Source organism: Cricetulus griseus, assembly GCF_003668045.3.
Source record: "Cricetulus griseus strain 17A/GY chromosome 1 unlocalized genomic scaffold, alternate assembly CriGri-PICRH-1.0 chr1_0, whole genome shotgun sequence".
In the NCBI taxonomy this organism is placed as follows: domain Eukaryota; kingdom Metazoa; phylum Chordata; class Mammalia; order Rodentia; family Cricetidae; genus Cricetulus; species Cricetulus griseus.
The window spans coordinates 148,162,399-148,190,325 of NW_023276806.1; the positions used below are offsets into that span (position 1 = coordinate 148,162,399).

A 27,927-nucleotide genomic window follows, 5' to 3' on the forward strand; every position below is an offset into this window, starting at 1 on the left:
GTTTATTTCCCATTTCTTTCTTCTTAAATTCCTTGAAAAAGATAAAACATAATGAAATATTATAAAATGAGTAAAAACCATCTCCAAACCTACTTTTTCTTCAGTCTTCTGTCCTTTTCAGCTTGAGTTCCAAGCTTGCTCAAGCCCAGGGATTCCTGTGCTGCAGCTTCAGTCTCCATGAAGCCTCCTGTGAAGAAGCAATTGGAGATCAAGATATAGGTATTTGTCCATTTTGAAGTTAAAGTCTCCAAGCCATATTGGAGCAACTACTCTGAAACACTTTTTTCTTATAGGATTGCCCTTGTATTACTGTCTCAACATACCATACACCAATGACATATACATATAAATGCTCTGAGAAAATCAATAGAAAAGGAAACATAATTATGGCAGATTATATATATATATTATATATATATATATATATATATATATATATGTGTTGTGTGTGTGTGTGTGTGTGTGTGTGTGTGTGTGCATGTGTGTGTGTGTGTGTGTGCATGCATGTGTGTGTGTGTGTGTGTGTGTGTGTGTGTACCAACAGACAATTGTACTGCACTCAATGCTCAAGGCCATTCTTGTGAAAAGTAAGAGTGAATACATGAATAGCATGCTTTTCATTTATCATTTACATTGAGAAAATCTGCTGAACAGAAAGATGTGTGCTTTTGGCCCCATGTTTAAAGAATGCAGAGATCCTTGTTGGCTTTTCAAATTCTGCATGTGAAGTTCCTAGACCACATTTCGTTCTGACTCCTAGGTCAGTCTTATATCCTAAATCACATGTCTCCTGTGTTCTGGGATAGCATTTGCATTCTGGGACAGCTTTTGCTTTGATTATTTTATGAGATTGAAAAAAATTAGATCTTTCTAAAAGGCCTCAGTACGATTATTTTCACCTAATTTATTATTTATTATTTGAATTAGTAGAATCAGAAATTATATTATATATACATAGTCTTGGTGTGAACAAGAGAAATTTCATGTGTGCCACTTATATTTAGACACATTTTACAAAATAATCATTTCACTTCAAAACCCTAAATGCATATTGATTTCTAAATTGTTACTTATAGTGAAAAATAGGGCTTAATACTGAACCTTCCTTCTCTTTGATATTTATCATATGTAAAATAAACATAAAATCATATTCAATAAAATATACTCACAAATTTCACTTGGAGGAATGTGTACACACATATGTATATACACTTTTAAATATGATGGACAAGTCAAAGTTAAGCATAAAACTAGAAATCTTCCAATAATACTAATATAATACTAATCATAACTTCATTTTTAACAAATGTCATCCTTCAAATTTAACCAATATAGCAGAAAACCACCTTTGAAGACAGTTGTCACATATTTATTTTGCATTTTACTTGCTTAAGTTTTGAGGGCTTGACTGTGATATGGTTTCTCTCATTCATAGAACTGACCAGTAAATTAGTTAGTACTGCTACTTGTAATTTATTTTAGCAAATAATTTGTAAAGCTGGATATTATTAATAGAGAATCTTGATTTAAATTAACTTAACTTTAAGCCTGAATATCTTATTACTGGACTGGATAATTGTAAGAAAGCCCCCTTTAATCAAAACGCATCAGTGACTGTCCAGATTCAATTTAGCATTATGGAGATACAGGGCCAAATTTATTTTATTCATTATATTCTTGTGCAATTAATGCAGTGGAGTTTTATGATGAAGGAGAGTCTCTGTGGTTCTTATTTGAAAAGCCATCTGGTGGCTAGCTGAAATCCTCTTAGGGAATATTTTCAAATCTCAAATTTTCCATTATGCATAGTGAAAGAATATTTTGACTATATTTCACATGAATCATCCATAAAGTGTCATTTATAATCAGAGAGTAACAATAAAAATGTTATCTTAAAATGGAAATGAAGTGAACAATTAACTTAAAACTCATAAAATTCTTCATTTGTCCATATGGTTTCACTGCAGATTGATGCAACAAATCTTTTCAATAAATGATTGAAATACTTTCAATTTTCAGGTTGTTGGATGAATCAGACTTATTTTTTCAGAGTAATAAAAGGACAATTGTTATTTAAAGTTTTTCAAGAACTCAACTTTTTAGATAAAACATGCTGATTTGTTAAGCAACAGAAGTTTTGAAAGAAAAAAAGTGTATAATGAGACAGCACAAATAGGATTTGCTACTTCCTGACTTTGGAGAAGTTGATTTAACTGTAACTATAATTAATCATAGTCATATATTCTGATCTAAAAATTCATAGCCTCTATGAATAAAAGTATAAAACAAAGCTTAGGTTTTTAGAAGACTTATTTTCTAGGTTTTAAATGATATCTTAGATATCCTGATAAAATACAATTTTGTTGGAAAAATCCCTAATTGTTTAGTATTTTCTCATCAAACTCAACTGAAAATAAGTATAAAAATATTTATGTGGAAAGGACAATCTAACATTTTAAAGGGAAATGGTAAAGTATAAAACCTAAGATAGGCATATATGCTAAAATGTTAATAAATAAGTGATTGCTATATTAGCAAACATTTTAATAATACAATTGTGAAATATACTACTACAAATTACAAATAATTTGGTGAGGGCCATGATAAATCATCAAATTAAATAAAACAAACATTGTTGCTTGGTATGTTGATTTATGTTTAAATACAGCTTTCATTTCCTATGTTACATTTCTTATTGCCTAAGGATTCCTTCTTCTGAGAAATAGAAATGCAAGGATTTTATTTCACCTGCCCCATTCAGTTATGCTGATCACATGGTCACATGCAGATCATCCTTCCCTAGCTTCTTCTGCTTTGTGTGGTTGCATACCCTGGATGCCAGGGAAGGGAGTGTGAAGAACTTCACTGTCATGAACCTGCACACTTGAGCATCAGAACAGAAATTCTTTGGTACTATAGTAGGAAATTAAACTTGGGTGATGGGGCATTACCTGAAAATATTCATTCCTCTAATTGATTAACCCCAGAACATATTTGGAAATCTATATTACTCTAGCTAACATTTACCCTTAGAAGCAGTGTAATCGTTTCTTAGTAATTTAACCATAAAGAAGAATGTACAAGAAGATTATCATCCATCCATCCATCCAGTCTATCTATCTATCTATCTATCTATCTATCTATCTATCTATCTATCTATCTATCCATCCATCCATCTGCATATTGGTCAGGATGTAAGATGTAGAGTTCTCTGCTACTGTACCACGTCATGCCTGTCTGTTTCCCTCCATTATGTTCACGGTCTGACCTCCTCAAACTGTGAAGAAGCTCCCAGGGAAGTAAATACTCCTTTGAGTAAGAGTTGCCTTGGTCATGGTGTTTCTTCACACCAATTAAACAGTGACTAAGATGATATTCTCACCACTCTTTCAGTGGTATAAATTTTATTTCAGAAATTTCACTGCTAAATCTTGGATAACTTCTATATGTATGAATATATGAGTGTGCATATGTATCTTTTTCATAACCATATCCTTACCTAGGGTCATTTAATTCATATTTTCATATTATCAGTCACTGATAATAACTTATCCCAGCCAAACTTCTAAGGCTTCATTTCTTCATCCTAATCTCACCTATATTCCTCAGAGTTAGTATCGAGAAACTGTGACAGCTTTTAAGTATCCTTCATATTTTATCCCCTTGTTATTTGGTTTGACACTAATACCTTTAGGTGTATTCAGGCTTTATCTCTTTTCTGCAGAAAATATTATGAGTTCACATAATTAACATTTTATATTTATAGATGCTCTAAGTGACAGCATACTCTTCTATTTCTTTTTCTTTTTGCCTGGTACATTTGGATATATGTGTGGTGTCTATACATGCTCTTGTAGGGGAGTGTACATAAGGATGTAGGTATGTATGTACGTGTGTGTGTGTGTGTGTGTGTGTGTGTGTGTGTGTGTGTGTGTGTGTAGGTGTGTGTGTTTGTTGGGTATCACTCAATAAAGTTTACTGATTTAGTTAGGATGGCCTTCCAGTGAGCTCCAAGGAGTCACCTATCTCTGACTCTACCAGCACTAGAGTTACAAACATTTGTCACCATGCTGGCTTTTATATGTTCTCTGAAGATTTAAGTTCAGGTCCTCATTACTGCATGTTTGATCATTTATCAACTGAGCCATGGCTCAAGTTACTTTTATAGTGATCTCTGTTCTCAAAATTTCTAAGATTTTGTTTACTCACCAATAAAATATGGATTGCAACAATAATGTTTGATTCACTGTGTTAATGCAACTTCATAAAATTAGCATTTAAATAGCCCAGCTATTGCTATTAACAAAGAAACAGAAGAATTGTGTGTCTTACAGTATTGCTTCACTGTAACTTTTGTTAAAGGTTAGTGAGCTACACTGGCTTTACCAAGTAGATTAACCTGAAAGCTCACTAGCTGTGAAAAAGGACTTACAGATGAGAAAAGAATCACCAGGACACTCAGAAGTGACAAATCCAGTGGGAGTAGAAAGTGAAAAAGTCCCATACTTACGAAGCTGCCCAAGTCGAGCCTTTTCTTTTTTACCAAACAAGCGCCCTATTGAAGACTTGATTCCTTTCTTCTTGGGGGCTTTGTGAAGAGAGTCTTGGCTGCTATTGGCACTGCCAAGCCCAAGGCTTTCTGGCTCAAGAGAGGCAGATAAACTGCTGCAGAACACAAAAGATGAAAACTGTTCATTTTGATGCACTATCCACAAAGTGCACAAGACTTCTCTCCTTTATAAGTGACAAAAATGAGGAATAAGTAGATTTTGAATGTGATTTTTTTTGCCCCTTTCCACCTCATCTTCCTCTAAGTTATTGAAATATTTCTTTCTTGGTTCCACTGGTCTCCAAATTTTCAGCAGAAAACATCATTTTGTTCCAAACAACTTTTTCCTTTTATTCCTGTATATTGTCAAATTAATGATCCTTCTTAGCCCAATTTAATAACTGCATGTTATCTTTTTATTGAGCATTCGGGCCATCCTCCCCACCCCCCAAATATTTTTTTTTCTGATTTAAAGAAAATGACCCATGGCAATCTGTTGATTGTGAAATGGAAGCTGCTAATTTAACCTTTGTCTTTATGAGGTTCCTTTATCTGTCTTTCTTTCTCTGTCACACATTTGAGACAAGTTCATTTGTTACAAGGCCATCTTCTGAGATCTAGAAGCAACTCATTGTAAATGCACATTGCTGTCTTCCAGATGTATGGTTATCAATAAAATACTATTTTAAATTCACAATAAACTGAAATGACTTCCAAATGCTTGATTAATTACCAATTCTGATCAGTATGTCTGACACTGTCTTAAAAAGAGAGTTCACCAGATACTGCTATAACATCATATTTTGCTGCTCTTTATGACTTTTAAACTTTGTTTATGCATCCAATATAATCTGAGTTTCTACACTCTAACCTCTACTAAGAAAGAGCTTTTCATATAATAAAAAATAATCCTCCACTATTGAGGAATAAAGAAGTACAATTTTTAAAGTAGTAATTGAAACCAATCAAATACATGGAAACACCTGTCTGCACAGAAAAACCACCTTTCAAAACCATACATCATGCAGCTACTCATTAGAAGATGTGTTAATCATTAAGTCATGCTAATTGTATTTAGAAATGCTGCTGCTACTGATAACCAGTGAGAATTCTGATGTGTAAGATGAAAACTTAATGCTGAGATATATTCATGCTTTTGATTATAGAGACCAACTTGAAAAGTTTAGCCATTTGGATAGGACATTATGAAGAATCTTATTGGCATATGAAATGCTTCCCCACCTTTAAAAAATGTTTTGCTTAGTGTTCATTTCAATGCTAAGGCCTTATTTCTGAGGCCTCAGAATGAGCACAGTAGCACAGAAATGCAACAAAAGAAGCCCAGGAATAGATTTTTCAGTACTTAATTTCTCTTATCATACACTACACATTTTTAGTTTTGTCCTAGAAATCCTATAGCTATCTATCACTAGTCATAAATATAATGAGAAATGTCTTCTAAATATAGAAGAGTAATTTGCATATTGCCTGGTCACATAAACAAAGATCTAAATATGTTATCTTGTAATCGTAAAAGTAAAACTTTGATATACAGTTGGAAATTTTCACATGTCACAAGAGAAATGGAAAAGGGGAGAGCAGGAAAAGACGATGATGAATTTATATTTCAAGTCAAATTATGTACATACTAATTTTATTTTTAATTACACACATATTTTATATATAATATGTATGTATGTGTGTGTGTCATGTGCACCAGTGCAGGTGCATGCAGAAGCCAGTAGAGGGTGTTGGATCCCTTGAAGATGGAGGTATAGACATTGACAAGCTGCCTAAAGTAAATGCTGGGACGCAATCTCTGGCCTTCTCTAAAAGCAGTCAGAAATCTTAACAATTGAAACATCTTTTGAGTCTTATCTTTATACAAATAATATAACAGTTTATTTGACAACAGTGATGGAAGAGGAAGAATTTGGGGAGGAAAATATTTAATGTGCACCCTGCTTGAGTCTTACCTCCGGGCATCATTGTGGTAGGAAGAAGGGAGTGTGTGTGTCATTCTGATGGCTCTGGGTGTGGGAGGAGGAGAAGTTTCACATTTAATTGTTGCTTTATCCTCCCGTCCATCTTCTTCCACCACTGCAATCTAGAAACAGGAGCAGTGCATCCAATGAGCTAATTATAATTTCAACTGAAATTGCCTCAAAAGAAGAATCATTAAGGTAAGGGGACTAGAGTAATTCTTACACAAGCATAAATTTCTTACAAAGGCAAGTTGTTATTGTAAGCATGTGATCTACTTAAGAGTAAAGATATTATGTCTTTACACTAATGAACTAATTACAGAAAAATATGGCTTGAGAGTAAAAATGCCATATATCTATAAATGAAAAGTTATTCTCTCAGTACATGGATACACATTTTTATCATTGCATAACAAAACATGGTTAGAGAGATAAAAGTTATTGAAATACAGCTACTAACACATGATTGTGGAAATGCACAGGACATGTTCTTATATGGCCACAGCATACACTTAAAGTTGTACTCTGCAGAAACACCTTACTTGTTTCTACACTGACTATACTGTAATCAGAGGTTGGTATATATGATGAAGACCTCATGCATTCCCGAAACTTAATGCTGTTTTTTTCCCAGTCTTTTTCCTCCTTGGATTATAATTCTATTACAGTTCAAGGAGAGCCCTGAAAATTCAACTGCATGGTCCCATCTGAAGAGTCTTATCAATAATTGCTTTCAGAATGGCTCCAGTATGATGAGAAAATCAAAGATTTTAAACATGCATATATTCTGAACTTTCATAGTTCAGATTCCATACCAATTAGTATTTTCACAGTTTCATGATCTAATCATAATTCTTTTCTATGATTATTCTTGGTAAGAGAATTCAATTCTGCTTCACAATTTTCTTTCTGAAACATCTTCATAGAAAATACACTGGCATGCTCCATCAACAACACCCTCTCCAGAGTCAGTTCTCTAAAACCCCAGATGCAAATGTATCCTAGGCCTTGGTGTAGAAAAGCTTTGCAGTCAGTTAACAAAGTAGATATAACAATGCTTTTTCTTAATTATTCTGATATGTATATGAAACCAAATATATAGTTATTTACCCTGCTATCCAGCAGTTCTTGGGCAGTGGTCCTCTTTCCATGATTCTGTTGCAGACACTAATTTTCTATACCAAATCTTTCATCCTATCTTTTGTCTCATAAGACCAAATTTTGATTAACTCAAAAAATCAGTAGCCCTACTATATACAGACAATAAATGGGCTGGGAAAGAAATCAGAGACTCATCACCCATTGCAATAGCCACAAACAAAAAATACCTTGGGGTAACATCATCCAAACAAGTGAAAGACCTGTATAACAAGAACTTTGAGTCTTTTTTTGTTTTGTTTTTGTTTTTGTTTTTGAGACAGGGTTTCTCTGAGTAGTTTTGGAACCTATCCTGGCACTCACTCTGGAGACCAGGCTGACCACAAACTCACATAGATCCGCCTACCTCTGCCTCCCGAGCGCTGGGATTAAAGGCATGTGACACCAACGCCTGGCCCGAACTTTGAGTCTTTAAAGAATGAAATTAAAAATGATAACAGAAAATGGAAATATCTCCCATGTTTTTAGATAGGTAGGATCAACATAGTAAAAATGGCAATCTTACCAAAAGAAACCTACAAAATCAATGCAATCCCTATCAAAATACCAGCACAATTCTTCACAGACCTTGAAAGAACAATTCTCAATTTTATATGGGAAAAAAACCCAGGATAGCCAAAACAACCCTGTACAATAAAGGAACTTCTGGAGGCGTCATCATCCCTGACTTCAAGCTCTATTATAGAGCTATAGTCCTGAAAACAGCTTGGTATTAGCACAAAAAATGACAGGTTGACCAATGGAATCAAATTGAAAATCCTGATATTAACCCACACACCTATGAACACCTGATTTTTGACAAAGAAGATAAAATTATACAATGGAAAAAAGAAAGCATCTTCAACAAATAGTGCTGGCATAACTGGATGCTGACATGTAGAGGACTTCAGATAGATCTATATCTATTGCCATGCACAAAACTAAAGTCAAAATAGATCAAAGACCTCAACATAAATCCAGCCACAATGAACCTCCTAGAAGAGAAAATGGGAGGTACCCTTGAATGAATTGGTACAGGAGACTGTTTCCTGAACATAACACCAGTAGCACAGACATTGAGGTCAACAATTAATGAATGGAATCTCCTGAAACTGAGAAGCTTCTGTAAGGCAAAGGACACAGTCAGCAAGACAAAGTGGCAGCCCACAGAATAGGAAAAGACCGTCATCAACCCCACATCTGACAGAGGGCTGATTTCCAAAATATACAAAGAACTCAATAAGCTAGTCACCAAAAATGCCAAACAATCCAATTAAAAAGTGGGGACAGAACTAAATAGACAATTCTCAATAGAGGAATATAAAATGGCTGAAAGACACTTAAGAAAGTGCTCAACATCCTTAGCCATCAGGGAACTGCAACTCAAAACAACTCAGAAATACCATCCTACACTGGCCAGAATGGCTAAAATCAAAAACACCAATGACAGTCTATGCTGGAGAAGTTGTGGAGAAAGAGGAACATTCCTCCATTGCTGGTGGGAATGCAAACTTGTGGGGCCACTTTGGAAATCTGTATGGCAGGCTTCTCAGGAAAATGGAAATCAGTGTACCTCAAGATCCTGCAATTCCACTCTTAGGCATATACCCGAAGGATGCACATTCATACAACAAGAACATCTGTTCATCAATATTCATAGCAGCATTATTTGTAATAGGCAGAACGTGGAAGCAACCCAGATACCCCTCAACCAAAGAATGGATGGGGAAAATGTGGCACATTTACACAATGGAGTATTACTCATGGAAAAACACAACAAAATCTTGAAACTCACAGGCAAATAGGTGGAAGTATATGAAACCATCCTGAGTGAGGTAAACCAGTCACAAAAGGACAAGTATGGTATGTACTCACTCATATATGGATATTAGACATAGAACAAAGGACCTCAAGCCTATAATCCTCACCACCAGATGAGGAAACAAGGAAGACCCTAAGAGAGAAACCCATCATCTCTTGAAGAAGGAGAAAGGGACAAGAACCCCTGAGCAAATTGCGAGCATTGGAGAGAAGGGAGGTAGGTAAGAAAAACAGAAGGTGAGACGAGGACGGGAGAGGAGAACAAGAGGGATCAGGAAGACTGAGACTGGGATGAATAGAGGAGAGCATCAAAAGCAGACGCAGACACCCACAGCTAAACACTGAGCTGAACTCTGAAATCCAGTTGGAGAGAGGGAGGAGTGATGAGCAAAGGGGTAAAAAACCAAACTGGAAAAACCCACAGAAACAGCTGACCTTAACAAGGGGTTGCTTGTGGGCCCCAGAATGATAGCTGGGAAACCACCATAGGACTGTTCCAGACACCCAGAAGGAGGAAGTCAGTTTGGAGGTCTGGACAATCTATGGGGCCACTGGTGGATCAGTATTTACCCCTAGTACACAAATGAACTTTGGGAGCCCTCTCCACATACAGGGATACTCTCTCAGCCTAAACACACTGGGGATGGTCTAGGCCCTGCTCCAAATGATATGACAGACTTTGAAGATCCCTCGTGGAAGGCCTCACCCTCCCTGGGAAGCAGAAATGGGTTGGGATAGGGAGTCAGTGAGGGGCAGGGGAGGAGGGGAGGAAGAGGGAGCTGAAATTGACATGTAAAAGAAGCTTATTTCTAATTTAAATAAAAATAATAAAGAGATACCTTAATAGAGGGAGCCAGTATATGTTTAAAGAGAAATCTGGCACTAGGGAAATGTTCAGAGATCCACAAGGATGACCCCAACTAAATATCTAGGCAGTAGTGGAGAGGCTACCTTTGATTCCCTTCCTCTATAATGAGATTGATGACGAATGATTAATTGTCATCCTAGAGCCTTCATCCAGTAGCTGATAGAAGCAGCAACAGAAACCCACAGCTCTGAGTGGTACTCCCAGAATCCAGTTGTAGGGAGGGAGGAGAGATGAGCAAAGAAGCCAAGACCTTGCTGGAGAAACCTACAGAGCCAGCTTACCTGAGCTAGAGAGAACACAACAATCCCAGTGGTAAAGCTGGGGAAACAGCTTTGGGCTGAACCAAGACTTCTGAATGTAGGTGCCAGCTAGGAGGCCTGGGCAGTCTATGGGACCTCTAACAGTGGAACCAGTGTTTATCCCTAGTGAAAAAATGGACTTTGGGAGCCTATTTCATAAGAAGTAATACTATTGCAGCCCATATATAAGGAAGAGGGCCTTGACCTTCCCCCAAATGATGTGACAGACTTTCACGATCCCCCATAGAAGGCCTCACTATCCTTGAGTAGTGTTGGGGGGGTCGGTGTGGGGCCTGGGAGGATGCAAGGGCTAGGGAATTGATATGTAAACTGTAATTGTTTCTAAAAAAATGACCAAATTTTTAACACTATTTACTTAGATTTCTCTCTAAATTCATAATTGTCTTAGATCCTTTACAGCAGGTGGAAAGCCAAAAGAAGATGAACTACATAAAGTCATTTCCAGCATTTAGAGCCAAATGTGAGTGCTAAGTTGACACTCTCTCTAGTCATCGATGTCTTCTATACCTATAGCTATACACATAGATGGCTATATGAACTATGGAGTTATATATAGATATTTATTCCTATAGATAGGTCATATCTAAATAAGCAGAAAATAAATTTCCATTAATTCATGTAAACATAGTAAGGAAATAGTTAATGATATTTTCTGGATTCAGATGTTTTAGCATATAGCGACTACCAAAAGTCTTCTTTAAAAATTAAAGATTTGGGGCTGGAGAGATTGCTCAGAGGTTAAGAGCACTGACTGCTCTTCCAGGAGTCCTGATTTCAATTCCCAGCAGCCACGTGGTGGGTCTCAACCATCTATAATGAGATCCGGTGCCCTCTTCCGGCCTCCAGGCACACATGAAGGTAGAACAGAACACTGTATACATAATAAATAAAATCTTTTAAAAATTAATGATTCATTTGTTTTTATTTCATGTGTATGAGCATTTTCTCTCTGCTGAGACCAGAAGAGATCATTAGATCCTATAGAAAGGGAGTTATGGATGTTTGTGAGACACCATGTAAGGGATGGAAACCAATTGCAATCCCCTCAGAGAAGTAGGTGTTCTCAATAGCTGAGTTGTCTCCACAGTCCCTGGCTGCCTCACCTGGAAGAGGCTGCAATTCAGAGGGCCTGTAGTAACTCTGAAATCTTCCCATCTGCTATCTGGTGACTAAAAGTTATGATTTTCTCATTTGTCAAATTAGATTGTACTTGGTGACTCCAAATCAAGTTCATCACCTTTCACAATGCATTCATTCATGTCATATCAAGTGTCTTGATTTTGTCCCAGACTCAAGAAAATGGTCAGTCATTTCAGTCAAATTATTTTCTTTGTATAAATTCTCTCTCTCTCTCTCTCTCTCTCTCTCTCTCTCTCTCTCTCTCTCTCTCTCTCTGTGTGTGTGTGTGTGTGTGTGTGTGTGTGTGTGTGAGTGTGTGTGTGTGGTCTTGGGTGTGCCACATTGTGCTGGTCGGGGTCAAAGGACAACTTGCATGAATTCGTTCTTCATGCTTTCCTTCCTCCATGTTGGTTCTGAGGTCTTCAGATTTAATAGTAAATACCTATTCTGGCTGAGCTATCTAGTTGCCCCCTGACATCTAGAGATTTATGTTTCTTTCAAGGCTCACTAATATGTAGAGATAGTTAATTACTCTGTAGGCAATCTTTTATGAAAACCTATCAACTCAGACATGGTGCTGGAAATCATCCTCCTTAACTGATGGCTATACTCTTGTTGTAATGATACTCTGCCCAAAGTTACCAAGGGCTGGACTTTAGACACCCAAGCTACCTGCAATCATTTCATTAATCCTAAACTTGCTTTACCTGCCTTTTCTTTATTTTCTGAAAGAGACCTCAAAATGAGTCCTGGTAGCTGTGTTTTTATTTTGTTCATGCCTCTTGGCTACCCTCTGTGCTCTCCCAGGGCCTGCCCCCTCTTCTTTTGAAACTGGTAAAGAATTGTTATATTTTTTGGATAGGTGTACTGAGATCTGCTGATTCATCACCACTGAGTAATAATAAATTCAATATTAAAAGCAATCCATAGTGAAAAATATTGTAAACAACCAGTGCTGTTCTAACATTGACCTTATGATATCACACTCTGCCATGGGTGGCTTTCTGAGTTAATTCTCAGAACTAAATATTTGCCTAAAAACCAGAAACAATGTAATTTTAAAAGTATTTACTCTTATGATCATATTTAAAATACAATAATGCATAAATACATTAATATTTATTCTATGCTAATAAAAATAATTTGGACAATAGTATTTTAAGTTATTTAAATAATAAAAAACTTTACTCAAGTAATAAACATGTAGAAAGTACAGTACCTTTCTCCGATGTTTCCTTAGATCACTTGGCTGCAACAGGCAGTAATAAGAGAAACAAAAAACAAAAAAAGAGAAGCATGAAAAGGACTAATTAATGATTACCATCTGATGATATTTAGTTTAGTTACTATCTATAACTTGGCTCTTATTTTTCTTCATTCCATTATTTCCTGAATATACACCTTTTATCATCCTAATATTGAATATATAATATTCAAACATAAACTACTTCCAAAAGATTATTTTCTCCAACATTTTATGTAGGTTAAAGAACATCTAATTATACATCTTTATAAAAACAGTGAATTGAGAAATAGAATTTTGTTGAGTGGTAAAGATTTCCAGGATATCATACATTGCTTTTCTGGAATAGATATTTAAATTGCTAATTTCTTTTCAAGGATTGTCTTATGCACTAACATAGCACACCTAAGTTATCATAAATATTTTCTTATTATAAGGCTGACAGATGATGTGATGCAGATAAAGGGAAGTAGCAGGGAGTTGGAAAAAGAAAGCAGAGGATGGGGTGATGGAAGAATAACTAACATAAGGATGTTTGAAAACGTCATGTCAAAACAAAGAATTTCATGAGTTTCCTAAATATGTATACATATTTCTATGAATAGTTTAATAGGAATTACATTACAGACCAAATAATACTCTTCTGATAGCCATAGGGTATCAAGTAAAACCCAGTACCAACTGTGGGATACTTCCCTTTAAAGAGTTGTTGGCTGGTGATGTCCTGAAGACATCCAAAAGTATAAAGATTACTGCAATTGCTGTTAGTGTTAAACCAGAACTTGATAATAAGAATCTGTTGCTCAAGACACCAAACATTTTGGTCACAAGACTTGGAGTAATCAGATTGTTACTAACAGGAAGTTTCCTCCATGCTGTCTAGCTTTTAGAGTACTAGAAAGTACTATTTATCCTGACTTTTGTAAACCCTGTAAGCTACAACACTGATGGGATGTTAGGGTTTGCCTAATTGTACAGTAGTAATGAAAATGTTATGGAGGTAACCAACTACTTGTCAATTATATTTAGACTACTGAATAGGAGGAAATGCATACTAAGTATTGTATGACTGGCCAAGAACACCTAGTTGATCATTGGGTAAACCCACTACTATTGTTCTGATAAGTAAATATAGTATTTATTATACTTCCTTCCAAATCTGTATCTCTATATCCATATATTGGTGCAACTCTCAGACACAATGGAGATTTCTTTTACTCACCAGATGGGTGTTAATGCAAAACCCATAACTGGTCAATAAACAGACAGCAAGTGTCAGTTAAAGATTCATCCACAAAAGAGACATCTGTATCACCTCTTTCACAAGACTCAGGGGCTATTGAGGAAGGGTGGCTGAAAGATTAAAAGACCCTGGATTTGGAGAGAGCTGAAGAAAATAATATCTTCTGCATATGCTAAGATCGCTGTATTCATGAGCTTGCCTGCCTGCAAAAGACTTGCATAAAATCAAGCCAATGGGAGGAGTGGATCAGGAGGAGCAATGGACACCTAGTGCTTTTGGGGAAGTGAGATCCAATGTTTTGGGACTGTTGTCCTTATAGGTCAAACACAATCCAATGGATGACACCATTCTTGTGAAGATATGGGCATCACAAATAGAACTTGACAGGTTGTTAAAAAAAGATAAAAGTTGTCAGGAGGTTCTGGAGATAGTGTGTGGATATGGGAGTAGGTAGGGAAGAAGTGATGAGTCAAAATGATCAAAATATATTGTTTGAAATTCTCAACAATTGATAAAATAATATATTGACAATTATCAATATGTTATTGACATTAAAAATATATTTTAAAAAGAATATACTTTATCACAAAAGTAAAAGTAAATAAGAGCACCACAGATAAAGTACACCTGGTTTAAGTACTACCTAAATTGTACTCTGTATTTGAAGCTTCTTGCTGAACCATTGAAAATAACTTTGAAGGTACTTATTACATTTGGACCTAAGGCCAAGATGCTAATATTTTTAGTTAATAAGATTAGAGGAATGTTCCCTAGATTTCCAAATAAGCAGAACATAATGGGTGTCAGTGCACCCAATGAGTAAATTACCCAATTGGGTAATTTATCGACCAAAACTTTACAGTTGCATTGTGTTGAGATGAATTCTGATCAGTTACTTGTTACTCTGCTTGGTTCTCTTCCTATATAATTTTAAAACTTTTCAGATATCAAATCTCCTAATGTGCACAAAGGAAAATGAAATATCTGAAGGAGGAAATGTTTCAGTTCTTTTTATTTTACGTTGACTTTATTGCTTAGACATTTCCTAACTATAGAATTTGAATAGGAGCAGTGTTCCAGAAATATATAGTTTTGTTTTAGTTCCCATTTTCAAAATAGAAGAAAATAGTATCTAAGCTCTCTATATGAAAAAATTTTCATGATGGTGAACTTAAATTTTTGATCATAAAATAGTATTTCCCTTACTTATGTGACTGTTTTTCCTATGGTGAGGAATATGTATGTATCTCTATACATGCATGCAAATTAGACTCATAAAATCATACATATATTTATATAAATTAACTGGAAAATGAAATATTTTAATTTATTAGCTATATTGTACATTGTTTAAAAACAATTTCTGTTCAATTTAGACACTAATTTAGTTTCTCTATTCATATTGGGGGTCATAAGCACATATAGACAAGGGCAGTATTTATTTTCATAGTCAATTCAAGGTCTTCTGGCCATAAATGAATATGGTATCATTAATTTTTCTCTATTATAGCTGGCTATATTTTACAGTGTATATTATCTATTTGTAGCTCAATTAGTTTCTGTGACCAATCTGTCTTATTTTAATTGTAATTTCATAATTTTAATCTTCATTAAAGAAACCGTATTTTACCTCATTTTTTGCAGTGTTTTCAATTTACTCAACTACTGTAAAGAACAAAACATTATATCCTTTTTAGTTAAGGAATTGAGAAAAAACCTACTCCATATATTAGCCATTTTTAGTACAGGCAGTTTATCCAAGATTTCAAAGTTATCTCTGTCTTTAACTAATAAAGTGCTCTCTTCCCTCATGTCATCATGATGGGCAGTAAAATCCAGTGAATTTGACCAGAGGCTTTCTTATATTAATTTTAATATGTGACCCTTTTATTTTCTTTCAATTCTTTCTAGGGTACTTCCTGACTTAAATATCCCAATGTAACAATAAATGAAAACAAATCCAAAAGGAAACATTAAAGTGTTAATATGAAATACAAAAATAAATACTGAAGAAGTGATTCTTCCATTTTTTTGTGTTTTTTCTAGAAATTATATATTAAAATATCTTAATTTATTATTGTACATATTTTTCTATTAGATATATTTTTAAAGGTACTGATGTATTTCCTATCTGACAAAAAGATACTGGTTTAATTCACTCAAATTTCTGATGTACATTTAAAGCCCTGACTTCCTACTGACTCTGAGATTGTTTCCTCACTGTCGAGGGCTACCCTCAACCTATTGTGCGAATGATGAACGGTGGTAAATGACCACAAATGGCTGTTGTGGTAAACAAATTTACACATTATTTTCATGGGTAAATAGACAATAAAATGCAGAGAAAACTGGATGAGAGCAAATACTTTGTAGTTAAAGAACGAATAACAAGTTTTACTGGATACAGAATTATTACCAGGGTCATGACTCCCATGCGGTCCATTTCCCTGGCAGGGCTCCTTGGTGTGAGCTTTGGCGTTGAGTGTCCACTCGGGGGAGATGAACTGGCCAGCGATGACGCTGTAACGGAGGCAGTGATGGACGTACCAGGATGGACCCTTGCCAAATTCAGGCCTTCCAAGCTTACACTAGCCACTCTGTTCTCAATTTCTTCTGCACGCAATTCCGTAGATTCCTTTTCTTCTTGAATTAGCCTAGGAGGTAGAAATATTGTTTTCCATTATGAGTTAGCTAGTGGCAATTGGATTTCACCCCATAAATTATCCAGTTAAGTACTGTGAAATTTTACTTCAAATCTATCCTTTCCGTTTCCTTTTGAGGTGGCACAATTTTAAATTGCATGGAATTACTGGCTATGATTAAGAAAAGTCTTTTTTATTCCTTTAAAATTATTATGGTATGTATTTGGAATTTCTAGTTTGCCACCTGTAATTGCACAATGAAAATTTCCACCTCAACAATCTCTTCTGTATAAAATGTGTTATTATAAAACATTTTCTTATCTACTATGAAATAATTCATAATTAAAACAAAACATCTATGTTTCATTGGCTCCAAATTTTAAAAAAACCAAACAATAAACAACAATGAATTCAGGCATGGTGGTGTATGCCTATAATCTCATTTCTTGGAAGACAAGAGAGATATAGTATAACAATGAGGTAAAAGACAGTTTGAGTGGCAAAAAGAGTTTCACGAGAGCCCAAATCTATATTCTATCTTCTCTGTCTCTGTCTCTCTCTCCCTTTCTCTCTCCCTCTCTCTTTGTGTGTGTGTGTCTCTGTGTCTCACATACACACATACAAATCCAGTACAAAAAGCGATAGGTAGAATATTGAAGTTATGGCATTAAATTATTACATTTATCATCTACATATGTTAGGTCTTTCATATTTAAGGTATGTCAAATTAATTATAAAAGTTGTCCATGTACTTCCTAAATATCGGAAGAAATTTCAATTGATCAATCTGATTGACCAAGAACTTCAGTATGTATGTATGAAAATTTTGACTTACAGATACAAGTAATAGTAGTTAATTTCTAAAACAAACCCATATAAAACCTATGTCTAATTTTGAAATATTTTGAAGTAAAATTAAAAATTTAATTTATTGATTGATTCTATTGTTTATGAGACAAAAAACAACTTTGTGGAAACTTAACCTTCACTTAGAAGGAATATTAACTACTTTTTTGAGATTTATTTTTTATGTAGCTCGTATTTTTTTAATTTAAGAATTTAAGTTGTTTTGAAAATTATTTTTATTTTGTGTGTACATATGTCTGTGCATATGCTTGGTGCCTGTGGAGGCCAGCAGAGGGCATCAGATCCTCTAGAAATGTGGATGCTGAGGAGCAACCCCTGGGCCACTGGAAGAACATCTTAGCCACTGAGCCATTTCTCCAGCCCTAATTAATTTTCAAAAAAATCTAGGGAAAACTAGGCTTCACTTTGGAATACAGTAGGCCAAATTGAAAGACAAATCTTATTATAGCAGTTCATTCACAAGTATAAAAACAATCTGTATTTTCATGTGATAGTCACTAAAATATTTTAATATTTGTAACTAAGAATGAAAGTATCAGTATTAGTTTATACTATTATTTAAGTAAGTAGTTTATTTTCAAATCTCTAGTTCTTCTGGGAAGTACATATATACTATTGTTAGCATATACTATGCAATAGACAGATCCCTCTACTCATAGTATTAAGATCACAAAGAAGCCTGGGTCCATGGGCTGCTACTGTATTTGCAGATGAAAACACCGGAAGTCATAAGAATGAGACCTTAATTTGATAGAGTTAATCCCTCTTCTGCTCTCTTTCATTTGTCTCACTTATGTCATGATTTACCTGCCAATTAGCCTTTCCCACAAGCCAGGAAGACAACCTTCACTAGAAATCAAACCCTGCCAGAACCTTACTCATGAATTTAGTAATCTTCTAGGCCAACTAATCCATGCTTCACTGGTACTAAATGAAAAGAAATGGTGCTTTAAAAATGACATTAAACATCAACAAAATTACAAGAAATTAGCATTCAATTGTATTATGGCCAAGATTACATTTAAAAAAACAATTTCACACCTTTAAGTGAGCTCTGTGTATTTTAGTTTCTAACCTCGACATCCTTAGCTTTGGGAAAATACAAGTTAAATCTATATTGGCATTTAATTTTACCCCAGTCACTGTGACTATGATCAAGAAAACAACTGACAACAAATGCTGCACAGAATGTGGGGGACCCTCATTCACTGTTAATGGAAATGTAAATTGGTGCATCTGCTAAAAGAATTGCTGTGGGAAAGTCTCAGATAGCTGAGTAGACAACACCAAAATTTACCCCAAGAATCCTTACAAGGGGAATAGACCCTAGGGAAGACATGGCTCTGTTATGATATATACAGAGAAACCTGAGCTGTTAAAATCTTGCATGACTTATCTAATACTGAGGGATATTTTCTCTGTTATCGGGGTGTTCTGTACATTTTCTTGCCTTTGTGCTGGGTACTATTGTTAATATCATTATTGGTTGAGGAAACAGTAGCCCACAGTGGTGATACAACCATTCAGAAGAAAGATATCTAAATATACATTAGAAGTGTGAATTATCTAAACCCTTAAATAAATACCCTTTAACTTACTTCACAGATATTTTCTGAGCCACAAAAAAAAATTAAAAACATGAAAATTTCAGCTAAATGTTGAAACTAGAACACGTTATATAGAGTGAGATAACCCAAACCCTGAAATCTAACCCAGACTCTGAAAGATAATCATTACATGTGCTTTTTTATTTGTGGATCTTGCTTTCAAAACTTTAGATGTGAGTATATAACCTGGAGGGACACTGAGGGAAATGAGAATTGTGGGGGAGAGTTACCTTGGCAGAGAGAAGTGAAAGCAACCCACAGAGAGGGAGGGTGTTAGAAAAATAACACCTAGGATGTTTTAAAATCCATAGGCAGTCATTTTATTTTATGTTTGCTTCAAATTGTGTTTGTGTGCATTGTGTGTGTGTGTGTGTGTGTGTGTGTGTGTGTGTGTGTGTTTTACAATTTAAAAGTAGTTAGGATACTTTGAGTGACAGTGATCCCAACAAAAGTCACAGACTATCAAAAAATTTGAAAAGGGTAGGAAAAATTGTTGGTCAGGTGCCAAGAGAGCTTCAAAACGATATAGGCTCTTTTTGATGTTCTTTATTGCCTTTCCAAACTTGAAGCTTAGATCCAATTTCTTAAAAAGCCAAACAATTTAGACAGAGTACTAGAATGAACTCAGCTGGAATTGATCTTGAAGCCTCTTCCCTGGTAGCTACTACAGTACTAGAATGACTTATGCAAGCTACCAAAGGAGAAAACAATCAATAGTTCTAACCAGCTGGAACACCTCTGAACAACAATGATTAGAAAGACAAGATATCTCAAGAGGTGTAATAGCCATATAGTTGAATTTAAGACTCTCTCAACAGGAGTGAATTTATGTCTGGCATTGCAAACCTCCCCCATCCCAAACCAATAGCTGCTGAGAAACTTGACCCTAGAGGAGAACTTACTACTTAACTTTCATAAAGCAGTATAATGCCTAACTGCCTTGTAAGTACTATCGTAAGACCCGCAGGTAAGTATAGCTTTTACCACTTCATCAGTGGCGCTTAATTTTGCAGCACATGGGAGACCATTACAGAGAGTCACAACTAATCCAGATGCAGAAAAAAACTAACTGTGGGTTTCACAGTCCCAACTGTACAACACAACCCCTTCATCTAAGGCTTGGGAGATATTGTGGAGGAGAGGAGGAAATATTCTAAGAGACACATTATCAGGATGTCAGTTAGGTAGTTTCTCTGATAAATGACAGTGAACTTGCACCAATGAAATCTCAAAAATATGGTTCCCTAAATAAGACCCCCAAAATTACAATACCAACTGACTTACCAAAGGGTATAGGAGAAAGGTCACATGATCCCAATCCTAGATGAAGAGCTATAGGCAATTAATAGTTGCTGAGAGAAAATGATTCAATCCTTTTCAGGGACTAGTTCTTCAATAAGTTATGAATTCCCAACTAGTCATCTCTACACATACAGACACACACACACACACACACACACCCTCACTCAATATACACATACACACATATACACACACACACATATATACATACAAATATATGTTCATACATACACACATGTATGCCAATGAGTCAAACCAAATGAACTCAGCAGGTTATATTCATAAATCTATGTCTCTACATATATTCATATCTCAAAATTAATAAAGAATCCGTGAAATTGAGACAGAGTGGGAGTGACAAAAGAAGAGCTACAGGAAGGAAGGGAAGAGAGGATATTATATAAATACAACACTAATATGTAAAATTTTCCAAAACATAAAAATTACTCTTTTATATCATTCTTAACACCATCACTATGTATGTCTCATGTATATTCTTTGAAGAGGGTGACCTACCTTGATGAGTCTTGTAACAAGGCATATTTTTAAAAAACAGGCATAAAGGAAACTGATGTTCTGCAGGTCTAACAAGGCACCAGGGGATGCCAAGCCCAATAGTTTGAGAAACATATTTTAAGTATTTAGGTTATCTAAGTTCTTAAAAGCACCATATTGATACCTTATTTCTTTGTTGATTGCATCCAATTGTTCTTGTAGCATCATAGCTAGGGTCTGAGCATCAGAATGACCACTTGGAGAGAGAAGATCCATTGAGCTAAAAATTGTTTCTCTGTCATCATCATCAATATCAGACATTTCAGTGTCACTTTCAAATGGGTGGCCACCTAGTACTCCAATTTGCTGAGTTCTGTTCCATTCATGATCCCCAAGAGATTTCACCTGAATGATAAGTGACCAAGTCAGAAACTCGTATTAAAAGAACAAATCTGAAAAGTGACAACCACAGCGGCAACATCAAAACAAGCATGCATGCCTTCCTAGCTGCTCAGCAAAATGCATATCAAGTAGTAATATTTTAATTTAATAGTGCAATAAAATATTTCCTGACATTTTATGAGATAGCTGGTATGAATTGCTCACTTAAATCAATATTTTAGTAGGAGCAGAGATGATAACTTTTCATATGATTTATATTTAACTAGCTTTCAAGGTAGTGATTATTTTTAAGATATTACATTTGCAACACTCCCTGGCCCCCGGCCCGGATTTCCAAATATAACAATTCTCACTTATGCTCAAGCATTGTCATTTCTTATTAGTCATATCCACACTTTTCTCATGAAAAGATGAGTATATAAATATTAACAGAAGCATACTGCATAATAATTGTCTTCTCAAAATTCACTTGATAGATTTGAGGAAAATATTACTTCCAATATTGAAAAACAACATAATTTCATGTCTATTTTCATGTTCACTTCTACCCTCACTGAACTTTTGACACAATCATGAGTTGTGTTTTTTAAGTTAACATAAAAATTCCTTTGAGAATTTTGAGTAACCAATAGATCAATTATTTTGTCAACTGTTATCTCAATAAACTGTCCCTAGAATTATATGCTGTTAATGTAATTAATTTCACTGCTACAGTCATTCAAAATGAGTTTCATGGGAGATAAAATTACACTTTGTCGCATACTGGATTAATGACTAAAGACCTGAAGTATCATTTTTCTTATGAATTATTTTGGTACCAAAGACACAAATTTATTTCTCTTAAAATAAGAACTGAGACTATCTTGTCATTATTTGTTCATGTATATTTTTCATGTATTCCAGAAATGTTTGATATTACTGTGATAAATTAGTGTATGTGTGACTATTGATGCCAATTATCAACCAAAAATGTTAAAAGCCTGTTAATGGAAAAATAACAGCATTTTGAATACATAGAAATGGTCATATGAGAAATATATACTTAGGCATAGAGGAGCTCTGTTACTTCTCTATAGAACTGTATTGATTTAAAATGTTACTGCACCACTGGATTTCAAAAATATGGTTGCCTCAAGATCTTCACAGTAGAGCACCAGTTGACATGTCAACATGGGTCAGGGAGATCCCACAAGGCTCCACCACTTGATGGAGAGCTACATGCAAAGAATCCTGCTGAGAGAGAACTAGTTTTCACTTGGGACAAGCCTTCTGGTAATTTGTCCAATTCCAGGAGATTCCCCCCTAAACATATACATATAACTCAGCATGTTAGAGTTTTAAATATGTATGTATGTACATATATCAATAATAATTATGAGGGCATGAATTTAAGAAGTGGGAAGTGGTACAGAGGGAATTGAAGAGTGGAAAGGAATATGGGAAATTATGTAAATGTAGTATTCATATCTGTAATTCTCAAAAGATTAATTCTTTTATACTGTTTTATACTGTCCTTAACATGATTGGTCTATATGTTTAATGTGTGTTCTATAATGGCGGTGATCTATCTTAACACGAGATACTCTGGGTCTCTTGTAATAATGGAATGATGCCCAGCAAGCTTTGAGAAGATATATATATATATATATATATATATATATATATATATATATATATATGTGTGTGTGTGTATGTGTGTGTGTGTGTGTGTGTGTGTGTGTGTGTGTGTATGTGTGTGTGTAATTAATATTGCTACATAAAGAAGAATCCATACCTTTGAGAATGTAGGAGGAGTTGTGCCAGGGACAGGCAGGGGATAAAGGAGGAGTTGGATCAAGGACAGGCAGTGGTGATCATGAGGTAAACATAGTATGAGCACATGAAATTTTACAAATTAAATACAAAGTAAGTTACTGATTAAAAGGCCAGAGTAGCAGTTTATCTTGAAGACTACTACACAGGCACTTTTAAAAGTCTATATAAACTATGTTTTAAAATAGTAATTTTTAACAAAACATTTTCTCAATTTTACATAAAAATATAAATGTCAGTGCACAAGAATCCAAGCTAGCAAATGTCATTTGCTAGGCAATATAATATAATGGTTAAAACATGGCATCTCTCATTACCTACATCTTACTCCAACCTTGAATCAATCAATGTGCTAGCTCTGTACTGTGGAACACTTAATTTTTCTTTGTCTAAATCTTAGTATAAAATTAGTATAAAAATTGCACACAATTAATAATGGCAAATAGACATGTAGGAAATTTCTGGTACATATTAGATGCCTTACATTAATTAATTTCAAAATAAGTCATTTTCCATCCTTGACTCTGACATAAATTAATGCTGGCATTCAGGATTCTATTCTAGTAGAAACACTATCTAGAATAGCATCATCTTATTTAGCTAAAATGACTAATGCCTGGAGAAAACAATTACCTTTGGCTCATCTCTTCGAACACCCATGCGGCCTCTTCTGGGTCTCCGGATTACTTTAGTGGTTCTATAATCAGACTGGCTGTCCACAAGGGACCCAACTGAATACCGCAACTCAGCCGAGGTGTCTAAATGCGTTCTAGAAAACAAAAAAATATCGAGTCTCACAAATTAAACTCATCACTACCTGCTTCTAAATTGTTGATAAGGCAGAATCTCTCAAGCAACTACACCTTCAGAAAGAACAGTGTTATTCTTATCCTTCCCTTGGACATGTCTATCAGATGATGCAGTAGATTTTCATCATTGAATGTAAGGTACATTTTCTAATTTCATACTGCACTTATAACCTTACTGTTTCTTACTGTTTTCCGTGTTGTACTACAATGAAACATGTTAATGTTAATAGCCAGGATCCATTGATACTAGACATTCTATATAATTTTTACTCATTTGTATATATCGTAAAATCATTTATTGCTATATTTGTAAATGTTTCATTTTGTGCTTACTGAAAAATGTATGAACTTGTGAGTTCAGAACTTTTAAGTTTTATAAATTACAGAGAAATTCACTAATATTTTTTATGTTACAGTGTTCTGTTGTCCAATTTAGAGAAACAGTATAATGTTTCCTTTACAGTGAATAATCTTATTTCAGTACATAGCTAGGATTTTAGCTTTGGGTAAATCATTTTTACAAGATGAAGACAAATCTTGGTAATCACACTTGATGCTTCAATTTGCTTAGAGATGAAATAGGTGGAAAATTGAAAAATACCACCACCCTGGTTTCCAGTAAACATGGTAATAAACTACAACGTAATCATAACATAGTCAGGCCCATTGTCTGCATATAGATTTACAGCAAATTCAATTTATTCCTGTAATAGTGTTGATGATAACAAAAGTGACTTCATGCGGTCCTGTAAAATGGAATCATAGATTCATCATCAGTAGGTGCTTTCTGTTCAACTTTTGGCTTGTCCTGTTTGATGACACTCCCTTCCTCAACACATTGTTGAGATCAGAGATAAAAATTTATTCTATGTTTGTCAATATTTATAAAGTTTAGATGAGCTCTAGTTGTTTGTAGTAGTGGGAGATGATAACCCAACTTAAGGAAGACCTTGTTTTACCTGATGATTAATTAAATCAAATGAAATAAGGAATCAATCTTCCAATAGATGAAACTTAGTGTTTATAGCAATGAACATGAGCTCAAAGTTCACTTGTCTAAAATAGTCATATATAAAAGTAAACTAACCTAAGACATATTCAGAAACAGCATAACTCTGTCTTAGTCTGTTGGGACAGACATTCTATTTTATGAACAAAAAATTAAATTGTACTCACCATTATTTATCCAGAAATATGTACCTCCTACACCATGAATATTTTATCAATTCCAGTAAACCAATGAGTGAAAGGATAGAATTGTAGTCCCCAAACTACCTACATCAAAATATCCTAGGTCTGTATCACCATGACTGATCAAGTTAATGTTTCTTTGGCCATCAAGTGGAGTGTCTAACATAACAACTTGTCATTCAAGAAAATGGCATTCATGTTTGCTTTGTTTTTCTCTGAGTTCTATACTATTTAAAAAGTTATGGAACATAGCAAAATTCACCTATCAGGATTCAGTTTATGACACCTTCATGTCCCATTGAGGCCTCTATAGTTTGGGACTTCCTAGTTTACAGATTCATGTTAGCTACTCACTCGTTCCCACCCTTCCTCAACCAGATTAATGGACTGACATTCAATTCGCTCAATAATTTATACTTTATTTCATTTCTGAGCCTTTGAACATGCCATTGTTTCTGCTAAAATGATATGTGTCTAGCATTCTTTGAGTTTCAACTTAAATGTCCAATTGCTACATGTTATTTTAGTTTTTGTGGTATTCCATCTTTGCAATAGCCTACAAGGTAGCATTATCCTGTTTCCTTTTAACAACATCTGTTTTCATCACCACTGGAGCCCTAGTGCTTCTCCATCTGGCAAATAAAGCATGATTAATAGATCTCTAGAGAAAACATGAGTCAACACCAATCTTGAAAGGGTACAGCATAAACTTTGTGTAAAATTACTGCTTGCCTCTCTACTTTTATCACTTTTAAAGCTCATTTCCTAGTAAAGTCAAAAGGAAGCTATATTCCCACTATAAGTTTTAAATCATTTTCTGCATATATATTAGAGAGATTTAGCAAGTTGAAATAAGTTTAAAAAATATCTTTCATTAACCTGATTGCTGGAGATGGCAAGTTCAGGCTACCTATCTACTATTGCTAGTAGTATCCCTTTGGGACCATCTTGTTACCTAGCCTATTTGGGGCTGTAGATCATAGCATGGCTATCCTTTGCTTTATAGTTAATACCAACTTATGAGTGATAACCTACCATGGTTGTCTTTCTGCATCTGCATTACCTGACTCAGAGTGATTTTTTCAAGTTCCATTCACTTGTCTTCAAATTTCTGTGTATGTGAGACAATTGCATGCTTTGGTCTACCTATGGGACTCCCGGCAGTGAGAGCAGGACCTGTCCCTGACACTTTGGGACACTTTGGCAGACTTTTGGAAACATATTCCCTAATACTTTGTTGCCTTAACAAACCTTAATATGAGGAGAAGAGCTTAGCCTTATCTAAATTTGATATGCCATATTTTGCTGACACCAATTGGAGGCCTGCCCCTTTCTGAACAGAAACAGAGGAGGCATGGATTCAGAGTAGGAGGCATAAAGGAGGTAGGGGGAGGGAATGGGAGCAGAGGAGGGAGGAGGAAACATAGGTCAGGATGTAGAATATTTAATTTTAAAAGTCTTTAATTTCTTTAAGTAGTGACTTGTGAGGGTCATCAATGTAACTATCAGTATTTATAAATGCTTACTTGTGATATGATTACAATATCAATCTACAATAAAACCCTTTTCTAAAATAATTCATTGGCAAAACTGGTGTGAAAACCTAGATATATTAATTATACATACTTATTTGAAAATGCAATGTGAAAATATGAATAGGAAACATGATTTCCCATACCAAAGAGCAAACATGTCCATCTGAAGTCCAGGAATGCAGAGACTCACATGTATGGTTTTGTCTCCACTTCCTTTTTCACTGAGTAACTGTTTTTTATGGAAACAAAAACCTTTTCTGTATATGAATGCCATGGTGTCAGGCTAGCAAGAAGCCTCTTTATATACATAGAGTTTTATATATTTTTATAACACGCTTTCTGAGACTTAATACAAAAAGATATGGCCATGATATTTAGACACATTAGAATATAATTGATGTGCTGATTAGGCATTAATAGTTATATGCATTGACTTCTATGTGATCTCAGATATTTCTATGTCTTTGTCATCATCATCATTATCATCATCATTATCATCATCACCATTACCACCATTATCTCTCTCATTCTTGTGAGCACATATGACTAATTTAGTGATGTACATGATTGAGGGGTATCTCTGTGGCCACAGAACTATATTTCCCACACTAAGCTAAATTTAAACATGCTCAGCTATTGGATATTGTGTTAATTTGTAGTTCCTCTGAAAAGATTAGTAGCCTTTTTAGGGAATTTTTGATATTTATTTTACTGAGTGTGTATGAATGTCTCACCTACATGTATTTATATGCCCCGTGTGCATGCTTGGTACCAATGGAAATCAGGAGAGGAAGTCCAATCTCCTGGAGCTTGAGTAACAGATGGTTTTAGGCAACCACTTGGTTTCCAAGAACTCTCTCTTCATCTGTGCAGGATCAACAAATGCTCTTAAAATCTTGAGCTATCTTTCCAGCCTATGCTACAGGAAGGTTTTGGTTTAGTTTTTATCTGGTTATTTGAAATGTTAACTCCCAGATGAT

The 27,927-nt window shown here is 35.0% G+C and overlaps 1 protein-coding gene across 9 annotated transcripts in view; it reads right to left on the bottom strand.

The window, feature by feature from the left end:
* LOC100752430 (liprin-alpha-2) overlaps positions 1-27,927 on the bottom strand; it is a 438,469-nt gene that overhangs the window by 57,014 nt on the left and 353,528 nt on the right. For all 9 annotated transcript variants that reach the window (XM_035450810.1, XM_035450815.1, XM_035450808.1 and 6 more), the window contains 7 exons: positions 24,046-24,181; positions 21,383-21,603; positions 16,702-16,939; positions 13,019-13,048; positions 6,526-6,656; positions 4,511-4,665; positions 94-187 (listed from right to left, as the gene is read on the bottom strand). In XM_035450810.1, the coding sequence (XP_035306701.1) occupies positions 94-187; positions 4,511-4,665; positions 6,526-6,656; positions 13,019-13,048; positions 16,702-16,939; positions 21,383-21,603; positions 24,046-24,181 (1,005 nt within the window). The remainder of the gene's footprint in view (positions 1-93; positions 188-4,510; positions 4,666-6,525; positions 6,657-13,018; positions 13,049-16,701; positions 16,940-21,382; positions 21,604-24,045; positions 24,182-27,927) is intronic.